At 47.9% G+C, this 18,914-nt stretch overlaps 2 protein-coding genes across 2 annotated transcripts; both read left to right on the top strand.

The window, feature by feature from the left end:
* The first annotated feature begins 245 nt into the window (after window positions 1-245).
* Window positions 246-6,520, top strand: LOC147972184 (beta-glucosidase 31-like). The gene is made up of 13 exons (XM_087521345.1): window positions 246-853; window positions 3,676-3,739; window positions 3,818-3,876; window positions 3,971-4,046; window positions 4,161-4,232; window positions 4,343-4,430; window positions 4,543-4,801; window positions 4,879-4,994; window positions 5,082-5,302; window positions 5,401-5,426; window positions 5,552-5,666; window positions 5,766-5,853; window positions 5,955-6,520. Exons 1-13 carry the CDS (start codon window positions 713-715, stop codon window positions 6,169-6,171), a joined length of 1,542 nt encoding a protein of 513 aa, XP_087377471.1. The 5' UTR covers window positions 246-712; the 3' UTR covers window positions 6,172-6,520.
* A 5,941-nt stretch (window positions 6,521-12,461) lies between these two features.
* On the top strand, window positions 12,462-17,958 carry LOC125510002 (beta-glucosidase 31). Its single transcript, XM_087521342.1, has 13 exons — window positions 12,462-12,738; window positions 15,160-15,223; window positions 15,320-15,378; window positions 15,473-15,548; window positions 15,663-15,734; window positions 15,845-15,932; window positions 16,037-16,295; window positions 16,391-16,506; window positions 16,594-16,814; window positions 16,918-16,940; window positions 17,059-17,173; window positions 17,279-17,381; window positions 17,479-17,958. The coding sequence occupies exons 1-13, from the start codon at window positions 12,592-12,594 to the stop codon at window positions 17,693-17,695; spliced, it is 1,560 nt and encodes a 519-aa protein (XP_087377468.1). The 5' UTR covers window positions 12,462-12,591; the 3' UTR covers window positions 17,696-17,958.
* Window positions 17,959-18,914: the final 956 nt, after the last annotated feature.

Here is an 18,914-nt window from a genome sequence, read left to right as displayed (position 1 = left end):
CTTGAAGTGGAAGCACACCTGCTGTCGGCCAATGGTCGCCACACGGCCGGGCTCTCCCAGGGAAGAAGTTAAGAAAGGAGATAGGAGAGCGGACATGACTGGAGTTACGTTTACCAATTTGATTTGAGTGTCTCGTTGCGTCGATGGCCATCACGTTCTAGAAGATTGGCCTGTTTGGGTCAATTGGTTTTTTACTTTCTGTGTAAATTAATATAAAAGTATTTAGATCACTAGTATATAGAGGGAGTAACTTGTAATGACAGTCGAGCACAGTTGTGCTGTACGGCGTGCGTCGCGGTCGCAGCGGCGGTGGACGGTGGTGGTGGTCGGTCGACGACGCGCGCGGTGGACGTCCGTCTCTACGGGAATTAAGCTTTGCTGTGCTATCATCGGACATCGGCGGGGGGAATGGGCCCAAGTGTGTGAGTCCAGCTTCGCGTCGCCTGCCGGAATGGGCGCGGTGCGTCAGCGACGACGTGGCCGGCCGCTGGGTTTGAAGTTTGGACGGTAGCGCGCTCGAGAGAGCACAGGAGCGCATCACCGAGATAGACAGCAGCACATCACCGAGATACTCCTAGTCCTAGACAGGGAGCGCATCACCGAGATAGGAAGAAGACGGCATATAAAAGCCAACAAGAGAGAGAGAGAGAAAGAGAGGACACCATCACCACCGGGAGAGAGAGCTAGCACTAGCAGGCGGGGGCGATCGATAATGGCGGTGGCGAAGCCGCTCTCCTCCCTGGCCCTCGTCCTGCTGCTCGCCGTGGCGTCTCAAGAGGCGGCGGCGGCGACGATCACCAGGGGTGACTTCCCCCCGGGGTTCATCTTCGGCACCGGCTCCTCCTCTTACCAGGTGCGCCACTCGGATGTACTCGGCTCACGCCCAGTGGCCAGCTACCCGCCTCCCTCGGCCTCGCCGTTGCGTATATCGTATAGTATCAATCAGAAATTCAGAATACGTGTGGATTTCTCCTCACCCTCAGTCAAAGCTAGCGGTCGAATAGGATCGCTAGCTGACAGCCAGACCAGCACTAGCTAGCATGGTACCTGCCACCTTCCTTGTAGCTCCGTGATGAAAACAGATGCAGCATATATGTATGTATACCTAGACCTACTGCAAGTCTACAATCTTTTTCGTTCAGGAAACAAATTTACATCTTGGTGCAGGGCAAATACAGTACTACGCCAACGTGTGTGTTCATCACTATATAATATATATCCTAGCTAGCTAGCACCAGCACCACCGCATGTCATGTGCTCTGCTCCGGCCCGGTCGTCGCCGATCAATCTGCACCATACGTACCACGTACTCACTCAACCACATGTTCATACGCGGAAGTGTTTCCTCTCCTCTTCCATGGAAGAAAGCTGCTGTCCTGCCTTTCCCTTTTCGTTCCTCTGCTCTCCTTCGTCTACGATTGGGTCACACGTGACACACCGCGTCCTTTTCTTGTACAGAAAGTTATGCATGCATGCCCATGTAAGATGGTTTCTAAACTACTAACTCAACTCTTACCTTCATAAGAAAACGAGACTTCTCTTTCTTTTGCTTCACTGGTCTCTGATTTCTCTCCTCTCCAAGGCTCCAAAGTCCAAACTACACCAACTGTCCTGCGGCCCTCCCTTTCCTTTCCCTTCGTCTGCTCCTTGGTCTTTCTCACCCATCACATGCGACGCATCCCATCCAAAGAAACTCCGTGCCATCCTTCAGATGAATGGATGGAACAGGACGCGTGAGGAACTCATAGACACGGAATTTCTCTTCTTCGTTCCTTCCACGTGTTCTCGCCCCCTCCCGCCATGTTTTTTTTCTTCTTCTTATAACGATCTGAAGCGAATAAATAATAGTGCATGGTGATGACGCTGGATAATTAATTTCAAAAACACTTAGTACACACTACTTCGTCCCAGTGGCGTCGCCAGAAATGAAACGATGGGTGTGCACACTGCAAAATTGAGCTATTGACTATTATGCTTGGGGGCTATTTAAAAGGATTAATTGGGCAGAATTCTTATATGGTAAAATATAGTACCTCAAAATTCAAGGTGTGCCACGACAACCCGGTGGATACACCACTGTTCATCCCGTCTCATAATATAACATCATTTTTTACACTGTATCATAATGGAAGAAATGATATTCTGTTATGGGACGGAGGAATTAGTGTGTGTGTGTGTGTGTATATATATATATATATATATATATATTCCTATCTGTAGTCTGATAGTAGGAAGCAATCCTCAGACCGCACGAAATCCGCCGATTTCTAATTAATCCCACGGTCAAGGCCCAGCCGTGCTAACCACCCGTATTTGACGCTGCCCCTGATTCCTTCCTGTTCCATCTCTCCCAAACCTGTTCCTCCCTCATGCCTCCGCCACACCTTCATCCGAGCTCGCCGTCCTCTCCGAGTACGCAGCCATGTCGTGCACAACGTGTTTCCTGCACACCTCGCCGCCAGAGACACAATTCACCCCCGACGATGCAATCCACCACGCGCCCAGATCTGATCCTGTCTACGGCTCTACCGATCTACTCCTCGATGTGGCCCCAAGTGACCTCGGTGGTGCACCATCCCGACATTAGATGGTCGTGTCCACCCTCTTCACCGTGTTTGTTCCATCGCGAGGTGCCTGGACCCTGGAGGTTTGAACCGAATGCCCGAGTACCTCCCGTGGGCCGTCGGGCGGAGAAGCATTGCATGCGCCTTTGGTGACTTGAAGGAAATAAATTTGTATCATATCTGAAACTTATTGTATGAACTAAAGAAGCAGGAAACAAGCTTATATGCAGTTAAAAGGAAACCATGGATACAATTAAGTATTGGACGGAAGCAAAGTTTTTTGTCTGTGTTGGAAACTGATATAAAGATACACGAGACTTAAATTTTGTGGCATGGAAACAAATTCTTAGAAGCAAAATTTTGTTACTAGGAAGCAAAGTGCTTGGACCTAATTTTACTGTTACGTCCATAAAAAATCGGTCACAATCGAAGCAAATTATCTCGTCGTGATGCTTCTAAAGCAATTGCAACTGCTTCTATAGAACAGAAAACATGTATCCTGTCTTTCAAACAATTGGTTTCATAACATCAGAAAATGATGCTTCCTGACCCGCAAAAAAAGAAAAGAAAAGAAAAAAAAATGATGCTTCCAATCATAAGAAGAATATTTTCATGGTACAAAATTTATTCTGCCATCTCAAATTAGAAACGTAATTAACTGTTGGATTTAATTGAGATAAACAATCATTGTTTACCAAAATTGTGTCCACAAAAGCTGGGATTTTACATCATTATCGGAAGCAGTTTTTGGAAACTAGTGGGGCTAGCGATTGCAGATAGGTAGTGATGTTCCGCAGAATTGGAACCACTAATAGCCTGAAACTCCTTTCACAAAAAGTAAAAATAAAAAAAATAGCCTGAAACTCCTTTCGCAAGAAGTAAAAATAAGACAAATAGCCTGAAACTCTTTAAGATATATGCTCACTCTTAGACCTGACAGTTCAGACAATGGTCAAAAACTAAGAAAAAGGATTGAGAATGGTCAAAGTTAACTGCCTTCGCTAGCTCTTAAAATTCTCTTGTTTAAATCTTCAGAATCCAGATCACAGCTATTATTTGTTGTATTGTATGGAATACTTTGCCGACCTCAATATTCGGCTGATTTTTCCAGGTTGAAGGTGCGGTCGCAGAGGACGGAAGAAAACCCAGCATCTGGGACACGTTCACACACTCAGGTTACTTCTACTTTCCCCGCGATCTCTGCGTCCGAATCTGCCATGCGAATTATAACATGGAGTTTGGAACATCCACAGGGCAGTTTGTCGACGGTGCCACTGCTGATGTGACTGCAGATCAGTATCACAAGTACAAGGTCAGTTTGTGAGGACCAAGTGATGTTAAATGGTTGACTTTTCAGACCAAGAATTTGTTGTTAATCTTACAGCTGATTTTGTGTTTGACAACAGGAAGATGTGAAGCTTTTGAGCGACATGGGCGTCGACGCCTACAGATTTTCAATAGCCTGGCCTCGCCTTATTCCCGGTAAGGCCATAACGACAGTCATAGCACAACCATTTGTCCAATACACTTGCTGAATAATGTGTTCCAGAAAAGTTGGCTAGGCACTTCACTGACTTTTGTTTGCAATCCATGAAGATGGCTGTGGAGCAGTCAATCCAAAGGGACTGGAGTACTACAACAATCTTATCGATGAACTCCTGGCTCATGGTATTTAATCCTTGGCAGACTGAATCCTTCCTCCAAGAATAAAAATTCAAGGATTTTCATATGTCCGTCTGCACAGAAGTGACTCATGCACATTTCTCTGCTTTATGTAGGAATCCAGCCTCACGTCACGATATATCATTGCGACTTCCCTCAGGCTCTTCAAGACGAATACAACGGCATGCTTAGTCGCAAATTCATGTACTTTCTTCTTGCCCCACTAATCGAAACCGTCACTACAAGTGCAAATGCATTTTCGTAGAGGAGAAGAAATAATTTGCTTTTTTTTTGCCTTCTTGTCACATGATTGTAGAGATGACTACACGGCATATGCAGAAGTGTGCTTCAAGAACTTTGGCGACCGGGTGAAATACTGGAGCACTGTCAATGAGCCAAACATCGAGCCCATCAGCGGATATGATAAGGGTATCCTCCCACCGCAGCGATGCTCATTCCCCTTCGGCGCCCACAGATGCGCTAATGGCAACTCTACCACAGAGCCATACATAGTAGCTCACCATCTTCTCCTCGCACATGCCTCGGCAGCGTCTCTATATAAAGACAAGTACCAGGTTAGGAACCATCCTGTTCATTTGGGATTAATCATTCCCACGTGTGTAATATTCCTTTTTGTTTTTTCAATGACCAGGCCAAGCAAGGAGGAAAAATTGGACTCACATTGCTCGGTTGGTGGTACGAGCCTGCGACGCAAACACCAGAGGATATAGCAGCAGCTGAAAGGATGAACGACTTCCACATTGGATGGTCTGTTCTTCTCTAGGACTCAAGTTTCATAGAAGCAGCTATAATTTGTGTGTAACTACAACTAGAGATCACGTGATCATGGCACAGGTATATGCATCCGTTGGTGCACGGAGATTATCCCCCGGTGATGAGGAAGAATGTTGGGTCCAGGCTACCATCTTTCACCGACGAAGAACTGAAGAGGGTGCTCGGATCTTTCGATTTTGTCGGATTTAACCACTACATTGCGTTATATGTGAAGGCTGATCTTAGCAAGCTGGACGATGAGCTGAGAGATTACATGGGTGATGCAGCAGTGAAATATGACTGTAAGAATTCTAATAATTAACCTAAAGTCCTATCATGTGTTATATGTGCAATGAGAGGACTGGATTAACCTAATTCATTTGCACATGTATTCTTGCAGTGCCATTCTTTAACTCGAAGAACCAGGTATTCAACGATACAATTTATTCGATTTCTAATAAATTTAGTTGGGAAATGAACTTTGTTCCCAACATAACTAAATCATTTGTATGTCTGTATATGGGCGTGTGGCTGAAATGAAACTGTTACAGCTCCTGTTTGGGTTGAAAAGCGATTACCAGTCCTCGACGCCGTGGGCTCTGAAGAAAATGCTGGGGCATCTCCAGCTCAAATACAAGAACCCTATAGTCATGATCCATGAGAACGGTAAATTCTACTAACAGAAGTTTCAGCTACCCTAAAACATCATGATCCCAAGGAATCATCAACCTGAAATATCATGTCCTCAATGTTCATATTTACTAGGAGCTGCTGGGAAGAACGCCCTGGATGACGACAAGTTCAGGTCGCAGTACCTGCAGGACTACATCGAAGCGACCCTCGAATCCAGCAGGTACCAACACCATCCATTTTCATCTCAGCACAAGAGAAATATGGCACTGAAATATATTGACACAGTTTATCTCACCGTTCTTTTTGTTGCTGGGTGATCAGGAACGGGTCCAATGTGCAGGGCTACTTCGTGTGGTCGTTCCTGGACATGTTCGAGTATATATTCGGCTATCGCATGGGTTTTGGCCTCTATGGTGTGGACTTCAACTCTGAGGAGAGGACGAGGTACCAGAGGCACTCCGCCAAGTGGTACACCGGCTTCCTCCATGGCGGCGAGCTCAGGCCGGTGGCTCTGCCCGGCAAGGCCTATTCCCAGTGATCTTGTCACGCTTCTTCACGCTTCCGTTGCGCACGAAGAGGAAAATGCACGAATAAGCCTGGATGGTTAGGTGTTGTTTTTGGATGGAAATTGAAATTTGCTTGGGCAGTAGGGTGTATAGGCCTCTGCTTCTTTGGATTCGATTCTTCCTAATATATACTAGCCTATCCCAGTGCGGTGGCACGCCGCGCCTGTCGATGTGGTTATATATGCATTGTGTTTAAGAGTGTGACTATTTTGAAATAAGAGATTGTTATATGAAATTATGGATGTGGGAAAATAAGATGGAAAGCTGACCTCCGGTGTGAAAATGACAACAATGTGACAGACATAAAGTTGATGTAAAAGCATTGGCCCTTGCGAGCTGATATTTTTTTTTGAACATTGGGTTAAATTGAAAGACAAAGTAAATGAGAGGAGTATGAAATAATTCCAAAGTAATGGTATATGAATATTCAACTCTTAAATCTGCGCCAATTCTCTCAAAATACCGAGTCTTCATGAACGCCATTTGGTGCTGTTTGACAAATTAACAGAACACAAAAAGCAATGGAAACATGCGCATTCTCACCTGGCGGTGATGGCTTTGTGCGTTCCTATGCGCAGTAGTAAGATGAACGCATTAGACGGTAGCACGAGATATTTACAACCGGTTTGTATGGCGGTCAAATAGGTGTTTAGTCATCTTGTTCTATTTCACCGGTTGTAGCAAATTTATTTTTTACCTAACTTTAGCTCTTTTGAAAGCAAGTTTTGTATCATAGACCTTTTGTGCGACATTTTTGCTTAATAATATGGCTGTATGCATTATTCGGATGCGGAGACCGGGGTTATTCCTCCTTCTCCCAATTTTTTTTCCAGCACATTCAATTACATTACTTTGTGAAATAGCAGTAGACTGCAAGACGAATTCATAGAAGTGCATCTCATTTCAGGCACCATGATAACCTACATTCTCTGCCGGAAAGAACATATTGGCACAAGGTGCAAATTCACAAATAGATCCAGGAAGTACGACTTTCACCTTCTTCCATTCAACTATTTGAACTCTGGAAGGCTTACGGTAGCCAACAACAACTTAACATCCATACATAAAGTGATAAGAAACTTGCCCCCTGAACTACAATTATAGGTTGATAAACTCACAAGGGGCGGAACAACAGTGCTAATAAGTGGAAAAAGTTGCACAAAATTGCTATTTGGTGCTAATGATTGAGAAAAGCTGCACAAAACTGGCTATTTGGCCTCGATGTATGCCTCTTTGCACAGAATAAGATGTTGGAGCAGCGTAAACGGAAAAAAACCGCAAGGGAATCAACAAAAAGAGAGTGGCCCAAATTAAAGATAATCTAGAACTCTTGTTCAATCATTAAGTCATATGTGTCAATGACTACTGAAAAAGTAATAGATGGGCAAGAGATACATCACCCATGTGGTAACTATAAACACAAAAACATGGGTTTTCAAAGCACCTTTCTAGAGACATTATGAATATAGGAAGCCCAGGTCTAGTGGCCAGCAAGACAGACAACATGGCAACTTCTTGGACGTAGATCCACTATTTCATAAGAGCATCTCCAACAACCGTGTCAAAAGACGCGCGCACGCTAAACTGCGCATTTAGCACGCGGGGGAACTTTTCGCGCGCTCCAGCGGAGACGGCAAACTAGCGCGCGCGGGAAAAGATTGCGCGCGGGGGAGAAAGCTGGCGGTCGCGCGTTAGATTTAGCGCACCGCTTCCGGCGCGTCCATAAATTGCGGCGCTCGCCACGCGCGCTCTACCCCGCTTCCTCGCCGCTTCAGCGCCCCGCCTCCGACACGCCATCACCGCGCCACCATGCCGCCGCGCCGCCGGGGATATTCGGGCTACCGCAGCGTCCACGAGCGCCCCTCCGATGCCTACTACGCTTGAGATCTGGTCCGGCGACGTCCGCCTCGGCCTCGACACGTTCAAGACAGCACAAGGCCGGCCGCGCGTACGATGCAGTGGCGTGGCGCCTAGAGAGGCCTAGCGCGCAGATGAACTTCCACGACGTCTACACGCGCAAGCAGGCGCAGGCCGTCGCCCCTCCACCTCGTCTTATAACAGACCAGGACCGTGAGGAACACCGTCGGCGACAACGCCGCCTCCTCATCGCCAAGGAGGACGAGCGAGCCATGGCGGAGTGGCGCCGGCGCCACCCGGAGGACGTCACCAACGAGAACGCCTTTTGGCGGAGAGGACAGCAAGGCGCCGCGCGGAGCGGACAGACAGGCGTCGGCGGAAGGCACTGGCCATATCACAGTGCGATCTCGTTAACGCTGGTGGGAAATCGTTCTTCTCGTCAGACGATGATTGTTGGGACGACGTGTGGCTCTCTACCTCGGACAACACCAACGAGGATGGTGATGAGGACTATTCGAATTAGGTTGTAGTTGCACCGTAGTTTTTATCTAGTTGCACCATAGTTCTTTTATCTATCTATGCTATGAACTATGTATGCATTGTGTGAAATATCTATGTATCGTTTTTATCTATCTATGCATATGCACCGTCGTCCAGAGTGTTTGTGCGAGAAGTCGCGCGCTGCATTTTAGGGCGCCTGCTGGAGCTACGCGCGCGCTAAATTTATCACGCCGCTGGAGCTACGCGCGCGCTAAATTTACCACGCCGCTGGAGCCAGCACTCACCGCCGCGCTAAAGCAGGCGATCGGCGCGCTGCAAACTGATTTTTAGCGCGCCATGCGTTGAGCGGCTGTTGGAGATGCTCTAAACAATATGCTTGACCCACATTTTTGAATTATTGCACTTGCGTGTATGTGATGGGAAACATTTGCATATTAGAAGCAGTGAAGAATTCAGCTAAAAGTATAGCTATGTTCTACTCCCTCTGTTCCACAATATAAACTGTTTTTGCAAAAAAAACATCTTATATTGAGGAAGTATTTTATATGCAATGCTCCTGTGTGGTTTTGTTACCGGGTTGGATACAGCCGAGTCGCGCTTCCTACATAGTTTCGAATAACACAATCGAGCACAGCTGCGCCTCACGGCGTTGCAGTCGCAGCGACAGTGGATTGGTAGTAACGAACGTCGACGTGGGTGGAAACGGTGGTGGCCTCGGCCGACGACGCGCGTGGTGGACGTCCGTCTCTACGGGAATTAAGCTTTGCTCTGCTATCGACCGGAAAGGAAACATGCGGCGGTCCCTTCATGTACTTGTGGTCATATGTGTGGCTCACATTCCGGGCGACCATGCCGCGAGCCGAATGCCGCACGAGCACACCGCCCCCGGCACCCGGAGCAAGGCCGAGGATGAGGAGGACGACGAGGATAGAGCGGAGTTCCTGCAAGATTAAGTGGAAACCCTGTATCCAGTGGCGGAGCTTCATGGAGGCCAAAGGGGGCCATTGCCCCCCTAATCTAAGAATAATCTTATGTGTATTTTTAATTATTAGGGTTGAATATCAAAGATTTCTTAGAGTCCATTCATGACTTATCTTTTTCGTCCCCTCAACAATCTTTATCAAGCTCCGCCACTGCCTGTACCTGTCCATTCGGTGCACATGCAGCTTCTTCGTCGTCTTCTTTCTCGCCTTCTGATGAAAACTGTGTTGCAGGAATGGGCCGAACGCGCGGGGATACTTCATGTGGTCGGCAACCTCCGACTAAGGTATCGAGGACAGGGTGGCCAGTGAGTTTAGCATGGCTACTTCTAAACACTGTCATAAAGCCAGGTGTGGCAAAGGGATGTGCCTTGGCGACTGAGGGTGAGGACTCTTTGCATGACTTCATCAAGCTGCTCAAAGGTCTCATGATCGTGACTCTAATCACCCAAGGTCTGAATCATGTAGTCAATACAAAGAGGATTGCAAAAGCCAACCAGTTGGTTAGCGTTGCTTTGGGGGACAACCCTACAAGATGTTAGTCGCGAGCACGTGTTTTCTTCTCCGGTGCTTGTTATTTTGGGAAATGTCCCCTAGAGGTTTTGTGGGGATGTTTTCTGTTGTTTTTTTGAGCATGAGATGAATGGTTTGTTGTGGTGTGCTATTTATGGTGTCCTCACTGATTGTTTGAGTCCTTGTAGGATTTTATTCTGCATGTATCGATTTTCGCTTGGTTTTGCCCCGCAGGTGCCAACGAAAAAGAAGAGCGTTCGGGCCCCACGGTTGGGGCACAAGGTGCCTGCCACGGATCCATGTCGCATGAGATATCGTGTGTGTGTGTGTGTGACAGAAATGGCCCGTTGTCACATGTGAGTAAAGTTACATCCATGGACGAATGATTCTATAAAAAAACATCCACGAAGGAATTAAGGGTGATCTACAACCATTGGTTAAATTAGGATGGGGGTGATTTTTTTATAGAAAAACTTTTGATCTATTCATCAACTATCAAGATAGTACAAAAAACATTAGAAATTTACATCTAAGTCCGTGGACCACGACTACAAACACTGGAGCAAGCCGAAGGCACGCCGCCGTCATCGCACCTCCCTCGTCGGAGCCGGGCAAACATTGTTATAGTAGACAGCCGGGAAGTCGTCGTGCTAAGGCCTCATAGGACCAGCGCACCAGAACAACAACCGCCGCCGATGAAGAGAAACATAAACCGGAAGGATCCAACCTGTAGACACACAGACGTAGAGGAACAAAGACCGGATCCAGTCAGATTCACCGAAGACAAACGCCGACCGGATCCCACGAGATTCGCCGAAAACAAACCTCCACACGCCTTTCGACGATGCTTGAAACATCAGCGAGACAGGGGCTGGGGCGGGAAGGACCTTATTCCATCTTCAAGAAGCCGCCGCCGCCTCGTCTTCTTGAGCATGGCACAAACCCTAACAAAACTCAGAAAAATATCTAAAAACGGAGCCTTCCCATCGGCAAGAGCCGAGATCCACCGTGCCTCCATGGTCCAAGGAGATGAGGCGGACCGGCGGCGCCAGCGAGAGGCAAGGAAACTCCGCAGGTGGGCAGAAGCGAAAGGTTATAACACATCAGGTTGCTTGAAAAAAAAAATATAAGAGCAGGTCTCATAGTTAGTAGGTGAGATCCATCCTGATGGATGCCACGTGCCATTCACAAATCAGAAAGCATCTAATCTCTCTTTCTTCTGATTTTAATTGGGGATGGGATAGATGCTTTGTGATTTGTGATTTTAAGCGGTGGTGATTAATTAGGGGTTCGGCTTAAGCTTTTCCTGCATGCACATTCATGTGTCACGTCACCTGCACCAGGTCCTCTGGAATTTTTTTGAAGTACTAGCATAGTAATACAGTATATTCCAAGAAATTCTCACAGGACGCCGTAGTCCGTAGATAGTTTTTAGAATTACCGTGTATAAGTGTGTACGTGAAGAAGACTAGTTTGAGTTCGTAATGCTTGAACTGAAACTGAAACCACACCTGCTGTCGGCCAACTGTCGCCACACGGCGGGGCTCTCCAAGGAAAAAGTTAAGAAAAAGGCGATAGGCGGGCCCCACGTTCCTTCTAGAAGCGGACCAGACACGAGAAGATCCCTCCCCCTGGAGAAGAGAGCGTATGGACGGGACGCTACAGTTGTCACGTTTACCAATTTGATTTGAGTTGGTCATGTACTACGTACGTCCTGTCTCGTTCCGTCGATGCCCATCTGGGTGCGTCTGGGAGTGTCTTGAAGACACACCGCCGGACGAGAAAGACGGAGGGAAACGCAAGCAGGGCCACGTCGATCCTAGCTAGCTCTCATCGCTGGCTAGAGTTGCACCGTACGTGGAGCAAGTTCGTAGGCTAGCTAGCTAACTAGCATTGGCATTCAGAAGATTTGACTTGTTTGGATCAACTGGTTTTTAAAATTTAATTAACACAACAGAGTGCACGGCGTCGCCGTCGGAGGCAACAGAGTGGGCTGTTCGGTGATGGTCGACGTGGGCGGGACCGGTGGTGGTGGTCGGTCGACGGCGTGGTGGGCGTCGTACTGCGGGAAGCTCTGCTCTGCTATGCCGGAAAGGAAACGGGCGGCGGGTCTTCTTCCTGCCTCTGGCCGACCATGCCGGGAGACGTACGCCACACGCGCACACCGCTCGCGGCCATGCACGCCAAATGCCAAGGCTACGGTCGCACCGCGCGCGAGATCGTCGTCGGCGCCCGCCACGTGCCGCGCCCGGAGGGCCAAGTGTGTGAGTCCAGCGTCGCCTCGCCTGCCTGGCTGGCGGGTTGCGGCCGCGGCGGGTGTGCGTCACGGACGACGTGGCCGCCGTGCTCGGACGTAAGCAGAGGCGCGGCGCGTGACCGAGATGGAAAGGAAACGGCATATAAAACCCCGCGCGCCCGGCCGGGGCCTGCAGCCAGAGCCAGAGCCAAAGCCAACAAGAAGAAGAGAGAAGCCACCATCACCTCCAGCCTCCAGGAGAGAGGGACCGCGGACGGAGCTAGCACTAGCAGGCGGGCCGATCGATGATGGCGGCGGCGAAGGCGCTCTCCTCCGTGCTCCTCCTCCTCCTGCTCGTCGCCGTCGCGACTCCGGAGGCGGCGGCGGCGACCATCACCAAGCGCGACTTCCCCCCGGGCTTCATCTTCGGCACCGGCTCCTCGGCCTACCAGGTGCGCCACCCGCCTCCCTCGGCCTCGCCGTCGCATGTATCGTCGTATCAACCAGTATAGATACCTCCGGTGGTTCTTCTGATTCGTGCGTGGGGATTTCTCCCCAGTCAAACAAATCGGTTGAATTGAATGAGATCACAGCTGAGCTGACGGTCAGACCAGCGCCAGTAGAGATAGCATACCTTCTCCGTGATGAAAACAGATGCGGTACTAGTTAACCAAATTACCAGTAAACAGACAGGATTACACAAAGCCATACCTCCGGTTCTTCCATTTCAGGAGAAAAGAACAATAGCACTGGCTATATGATCTTGGTGCAGGGCTGCCAAGTGCAGTGCGACGACGTGTGTCCGTGTTCGTCGCTATCCTAGCCATGAATTTCAATCTTAGTTCCAGAAAAAATTTCAGCACCAACTGAAATCACCGAAATTCAGTGATTTCGGTTTGCATTTCAGCCAAAAGGCCGAAATATTAGCCTGGATTCAATTAAGTATTTAAATTTTTGACAAAACATTTAAATTCCTGTGTATTACTGAAATTTCAATGAAATATTTTGGCCGAAACGTAAATATTACAGTGTTTGATGAATTTCATTGGTGAAATCTCACTGAAAGCGAAAAATCATGATCCTAGTTAGCACCAGCACCGACGCCTGCTATGCTCGTGCTGCAGTAGTCGCCGATCAATCCGTCTACACCACTTACTCGACCACACGTTCATACTGCACGAAACGGAAATGTCTCCTCTTGCCTTCCATTCCATGAAAAGTTACTGTCCTGGCTTTCCGCTTTCGTTCGTCTACCTCCCACGAGACCCCCTAAAAAGAAAAAGAAAAAAACTCCCGCGAGACTTTGGGCCACACGTGACGCCCGTCCTTTTTAAACAAGTGAGGATGGGCCAGGGCGCACGACAGTGCCATTTCAAGAGCAGTTTTTATTACGTACGTACAGTACTCTACGATACGCAACAGTTTATTACTCCCTGGTCCCTACCTATGAAGCTCAAACCAGTAGAGTAGCTTTTCGTTTAAGATGCCATCCGATCCCTGCTGCTGCAAACTCCCAAGTTAAAATAATTAACCACCACCAGTGGCAAAAAAAAAAAAAAAACCACCACCACTTGCTCTCCTCCCACGAGGCTATCAACACGTTCATTGGCTGGTGGCTGTGCATGCGCGGCACCACCGATCATGCAGGGCATGGCACCAAGTAGCACTCCCTCCGTATGGACTACATACAACACAAAATGAGTTAATCTATACTTTAAAATATGTTGTAGTTCATTTGAAATATGTTGTAGTTTATTTAAAATGTCTAAAAAGACTTATATTTAGGAACGGAGGGAGTACATGCCAGCTTGGTCGTCGGCATCCTAGCAGCACCACTCAACTCAAAACCACATCTTCCATACAAAGAAATACAGTATATGCTCTATACATAAGAAAGCGAGACTTCACCCGCGACGGATACAAAGAAATATCTGTGCATTTTTCTTTCTTTCTTTTGCTTCACTGGCCTCTGATTTTTCTCGCCTCCATGGCTCCAAGCTACAGCCTACAGCCACCGTCCTCCTGCCCCTTCCTACCCTTCTCCTTCCCTTCTCCTTCGTCCTTTTCATCCCTCACGCGCACCGTGCCATCCTTCACACGGATGGATGGAATAGTACGCGCATGGACAGGGAATTTCTGGCGCCAAAGGGTCTTCTCTTCTTCGGTTCTTCCTTCCTTCCACGTGTTCTCGCCCCTTCCCGCCACGTTTTTTTCTCTTAATGATCTGAAGCGTTCAATAAGTAATGTGGCGATCAATGCAACAGTAGTAGCTGAAGCTCGACAGACGGAAGGCGCGGCTGCTTAAATAACCTTAAACACCTGCTTAAATTCAGGGTCCGTCACTGACTGGGACATGCTTTTACTCCTTAGCATAAACCCATGTTAGCAACCACTCGCAAGCAGGGCGTCACAGCTCTTGCGTCCATTGCTTGGCCACCGATGCTAGCTAGATCCTCTTGTTTCCGACGACGACCTCTTCGTTTCGTTCCATAGTGGAGTACGTAACAATAAGCAAGTAGAACCAGCGTCATGTCTTCAGAAAACAACCTACCAGGCCGGGTGTCGCCTTCTCGCCACTTCCTCTCGTCGATTTCAGGTCACGTCACGTCACTGGGGTTTTAATTTCTCCTCCTTTGCCGCTTCTTCTGCTTTGGCTGGAGCGGAAAAAAGTAATGTGCCTTTGATCGGCGAAAGCTGCAGATAGGTAGTGATGTTCGGTAGAATTGGAACCACAAATAGCCTGAAACCCCTTTCGCAAAAAATAGAAGTAAAAATAATAAATAGCCCGAAACTTCTCAATTCAGATCACACTCATTATTTGTTGTATTGTATGGAATACTCTGCTGACCTGAATATTCGGCTGATTTTTCCAGATCGAAGGTGCGGTCGCAGAGGACGGAAGAAAACCCAGCATCTGGGACACGTTCACACACTCAGGTTACTTCTACTTTCCCCATGACCTGCGCGTCCGAATCTGCCATGCATTCTCCTATTGTGAATTATAATATAACGTGGAGTTTCTAACATTCGCAGGCCATTCCGTCGATGGATCGAATGCTGATGTGACTGCAGATCAATACCATAAGTACAAGGTCAGTTTGTGAGACCAAGTGATGTTAAATGGATGATTTGTCAAACCAAGAAGTTCGTGTTAAATCTTACAGCTGATTTTGTGTTTGACAACAGGAAGATGTAAAGCTTTTGAGTGACATGGGCGTCGACGCATACAGATTTTCCATTGCTTGGCCTCGCCTTATTCCCGGTAAGGCCATACCGACAGTCGTAGTACAACCATTTGTCCTATACACTTGCTGAATAATCTGTTCCAGAAAAGTTGGCTAGGCACTTCACTGACTTTTGTTTGCAATCCATGAAGATGGCCGTGGAGCTGTCAATCCAAAGGGACTGGAGTACTACAACAATCTTATCGATGAACTCTTGGCTCATGGTATTTAATCCTTGGCAGACTGAATCCTTATCTGAAGAATAAAAATTCAAGAATTTTCAGATGCCCAGCTGCACACGAGTAACTCATGCATCTTTCTCTGCTTCATGCAGGAATTCAGCCTCATGTCACGATATATCATTTCGACTTCCCTCAGGCTCTTCAAGACGAATACAACGGGATGCTTAGTCGCAAATTCATGTACTTTCTTCTTGCCCCACTAATTAACATCATTACCGCAAGTGCCATTGCATGAAGAGATGAAGAAATAATGTTGCATTCTGCCTTATGTCACATGGTTGCAGAGATGACTACACGGCGTATGCAGAAGTGTGCTTCAAGAACTTTGGCGACAGGGTGAAGTACTGGAGCACTGTCAATGAGCCAAACATAGAGCCGATTGGCGGATATGATCAGGGTATCCTCCCACCACGGCGATGCTCATTCCCATTCGGCGCCCTCAGTTGCGACAACGGCAACTCTACCACAGAGCCATACATAGTAGCTCACCATCTTCTGCTTGCACATGCCTCAGCAGCGTCCCTGTATAAAGAGAAGTACCAGGTTAGGAACGAATGCCACCTTTTACTGAACCAACTGTTCATTTGGGATAGCCATTCTCACAGGTGTAATATTCCCTTCTATTTCTTGACAATCAGGCCAAGCAAGGAGGCAAAATTGGACTCACATTGCTCGGTTGGTGGTACGAGCCTGCGACACAAACACCTGAGGATATAGCAGCAGCTGAAAGGATGAATGACTTCCATGTTGGATGGTCTGTTCTCCTCTAGACATCAAGTTTCATAGAAACGGCTATAATTTGAGTGTAACAACAGCTAAAGATAATGTGATCATGGCACAGGTATATGCATCCGTTGGTCCACGGAGATTACCCCCCGGTGATGAGGAAGAATGTTGGGTCCAGGCTACCATCATTCACCGGCGAAGAACTGAAGAGAGTGCTCGGATCTTTTGATTTTGTCGGATTTAACCACTACATTGCGGTATATGTGAAGGCTGATCTTAGCAAGCTGGATGATGAGCTGAGAGATTACATGGGTGATGCAGCAGTGCAATATGACAGTAAGCATTCTAATAACCTAGTCTTGTCATGTGTTATATATGCCACAGTAGTGCAATGAGAGAAATGAATTAACCTAACTCCTCTGCAAATGTATTCTTGCAGTGCCATTTTTGAAGAAGAACCAGGTATTTGACGATACAATGCATTTCATCCCTAATAATCAATTTAGTTGGGAAATGAACTTTGTTCCCAACATAACTAAATCATATGTGTGTCTGTGTGGCTAAAATTAAACTGTAACAGCTCCTGTTTGGGTTGAAAAGCGATTTCATGACATCGACACCGTGGGCTCTGAAGAAAATGCTGGAGCATCTCCAGCTCAAATACAAGAACCCTATAGTCATGATCCATGAGAACGGTAAATTCTACTAAAACAGAAGTTTCAGCTACCCTAAAACATCGTGATCCCAAGGAATCATCAACCTGAAATATCATGTCTTCAATGTTCATATTTAATTATCAGGAGCTGCTAGCATTGCGGATCCTTCTGCTGGGAACGCCCCCGACGACGAGTTCAGGTCGCAGTACCTGCAGGATTACATCGAGGCGACCCTCCAATCCAGCAGGTACCAACACATTCATCTTAGTACAAGAGTGACATGACACCCGAAACATATTGACACAGCTATCTGACCATTCTCCTCTCTGTTGCTGGGTGATCAGGAACGGGTCGAACGTGCAGGGCTACTTCGTGTGGTCGTTTCTGGACGTGTTCGAGTATTTGTTCGGCTACCGCATGGGCTTCGGTCTCTACGGCGTCGACTTCAACTCCGAGGAGAGGACGAGGTACCAGAGGCACTCCGCCAAGTGGTTCACCAGCTTCCTCCGTGGCGGCGAGCTCAGGCCGGTGGCTCTGCCCGGCCAGGCCTATTCGCAGTGATTTGGCACACTTGAAGATTCTGTAGCCCACGAAGAGGAGAATGTACGAATAAGCCTGGGACTGGGAGGATGGTGGGGTGTTGTTTTTGGATGGAAATTGAATTTTGCTTGGGCAGTAGGGTTCATATATAGGTCTCTGCTTCTTTGGATTGGGTTGATCCTAATATATACGTATGTCTATGCTGATGTATTCATGTATATGCGGAAAATAGTAATATGTCGATATACAAGATGTTGGATCTAGTCAGCAGTTCGAGATCGAAATCACGTACCTGCATTTAAATAGAACCTGCAATGCTGCAAAATCTCATTTTTCATTCAATAGTACTCCCTCTGTCAAGAAATATAAGAGCGCTAAAGCCAAACTTGGCAGGTCTGTTGCCACTATCATCTTGCCAGAAAGGGAAACGGCTTCAGTGCGGAAGAGAATGGAGCCCGACATTGGGAGGGACGCTCTGGAGTCAACCTGTAGGCCAGATTCCAACACTGGGAGTGGTTTAGAACAGAAACTGTATGTGGTTGAACTATCACGAAAGGGTCAGACAGATTTGTCGAACAAAAAAAAACTCATCCCGGCGGGGTGGCGCTCTATAAAATAACATCGGTCCTAGCGCGGCGGTGGCCGTGGCCGTGGTGCGGCCACCACCAGCGGGTGATGGCCGGCCTCGAGCTCAGGCAGGTTGTCGTTGGCGAACGCACTCAAGGTGCTCGAGAAAATGCTGCTGCCGTATTAGAGACATGGGAGGGGAGAGAAAACAGGTGACACATCTGCTGTGCGTGGGTATGGGTGAAATGTCTCCGATTTGGAATCCATGATTGGATTCATCTCGACAAAAGAGAAAGATGGGGACCTGAATGATGTCGGCTTCCTGTGCAATTTTCCTTAATTAAACAAAAGCAGTTCACTAAAAAAGTAGCCTGTGTATCTGGGACTTTTTCAGTCGAGTACAGGTACAGCTGCACCGCTAGGCTTGGAAGTCGCAGGATCAGTGGGGCGACGTGGCCGAGAGCGGTGGTCAGCCGACGTGGTGGGCCTAGCCCCCACAGAGCGGCTCTCGCTGCTCGCTTGCGTGCGGCTCCGTCCACTCTGTCTGGCGTTACACGCAGCCGGTCCGGCGAGGTCACCGGTCAGGAGGCCAGATTCCTTTTTTTCCGACGGCCGACCACGACGCTGACGCCAGTCCTATACCACACATACACACGCACTCGCAGCCATGCCA

The sequence above is a fragment of the Triticum urartu genome, chromosome 5A, assembly GCF_056163025.1.
Source record: "Triticum urartu cultivar PI428250 chromosome 5A, HENAU_Tu73, whole genome shotgun sequence".
NCBI classification, from domain to species: domain Eukaryota; kingdom Viridiplantae; phylum Streptophyta; class Magnoliopsida; order Poales; family Poaceae; genus Triticum; species Triticum urartu.
This window is presented reverse-complemented; position numbering and strand designations above follow the sequence as displayed.

Coding starts and splice junctions, on each gene's coding strand:
- LOC147972184 (XM_087521345.1), top strand. CDS start 713: ATGGCGGTGGCGAAGCCGCTCTCCTCCCTGGCCCTCGTCCTGCTGCTC. Junction 3,740..3,817: donor GGACACGTTCACACACTCAG/GTTACTTCTACT, acceptor GAACATCCACAG/GGCAGTTTGTCGACGGTGCC. Junction 5,667..5,765: donor AGTCATGATCCATGAGAACG/GTAAATTCTACT, acceptor CATATTTACTAG/GAGCTGCTGGGAAGAACGCC.
- LOC125510002 (XM_087521342.1), top strand. CDS start 12,592: ATGATGGCGGCGGCGAAGGCGCTCTCCTCCGTGCTCCTCCTCCTCCTG. Junction 16,507..16,593: donor AATGACTTCCATGTTGGATG/GTCTGTTCTCCT, acceptor ATCATGGCACAG/GTATATGCATCCGTTGGTCC. Junction 17,382..17,478: donor GCGACCCTCCAATCCAGCAG/GTACCAACACAT, acceptor CTGGGTGATCAG/GAACGGGTCGAACGTGCAGG.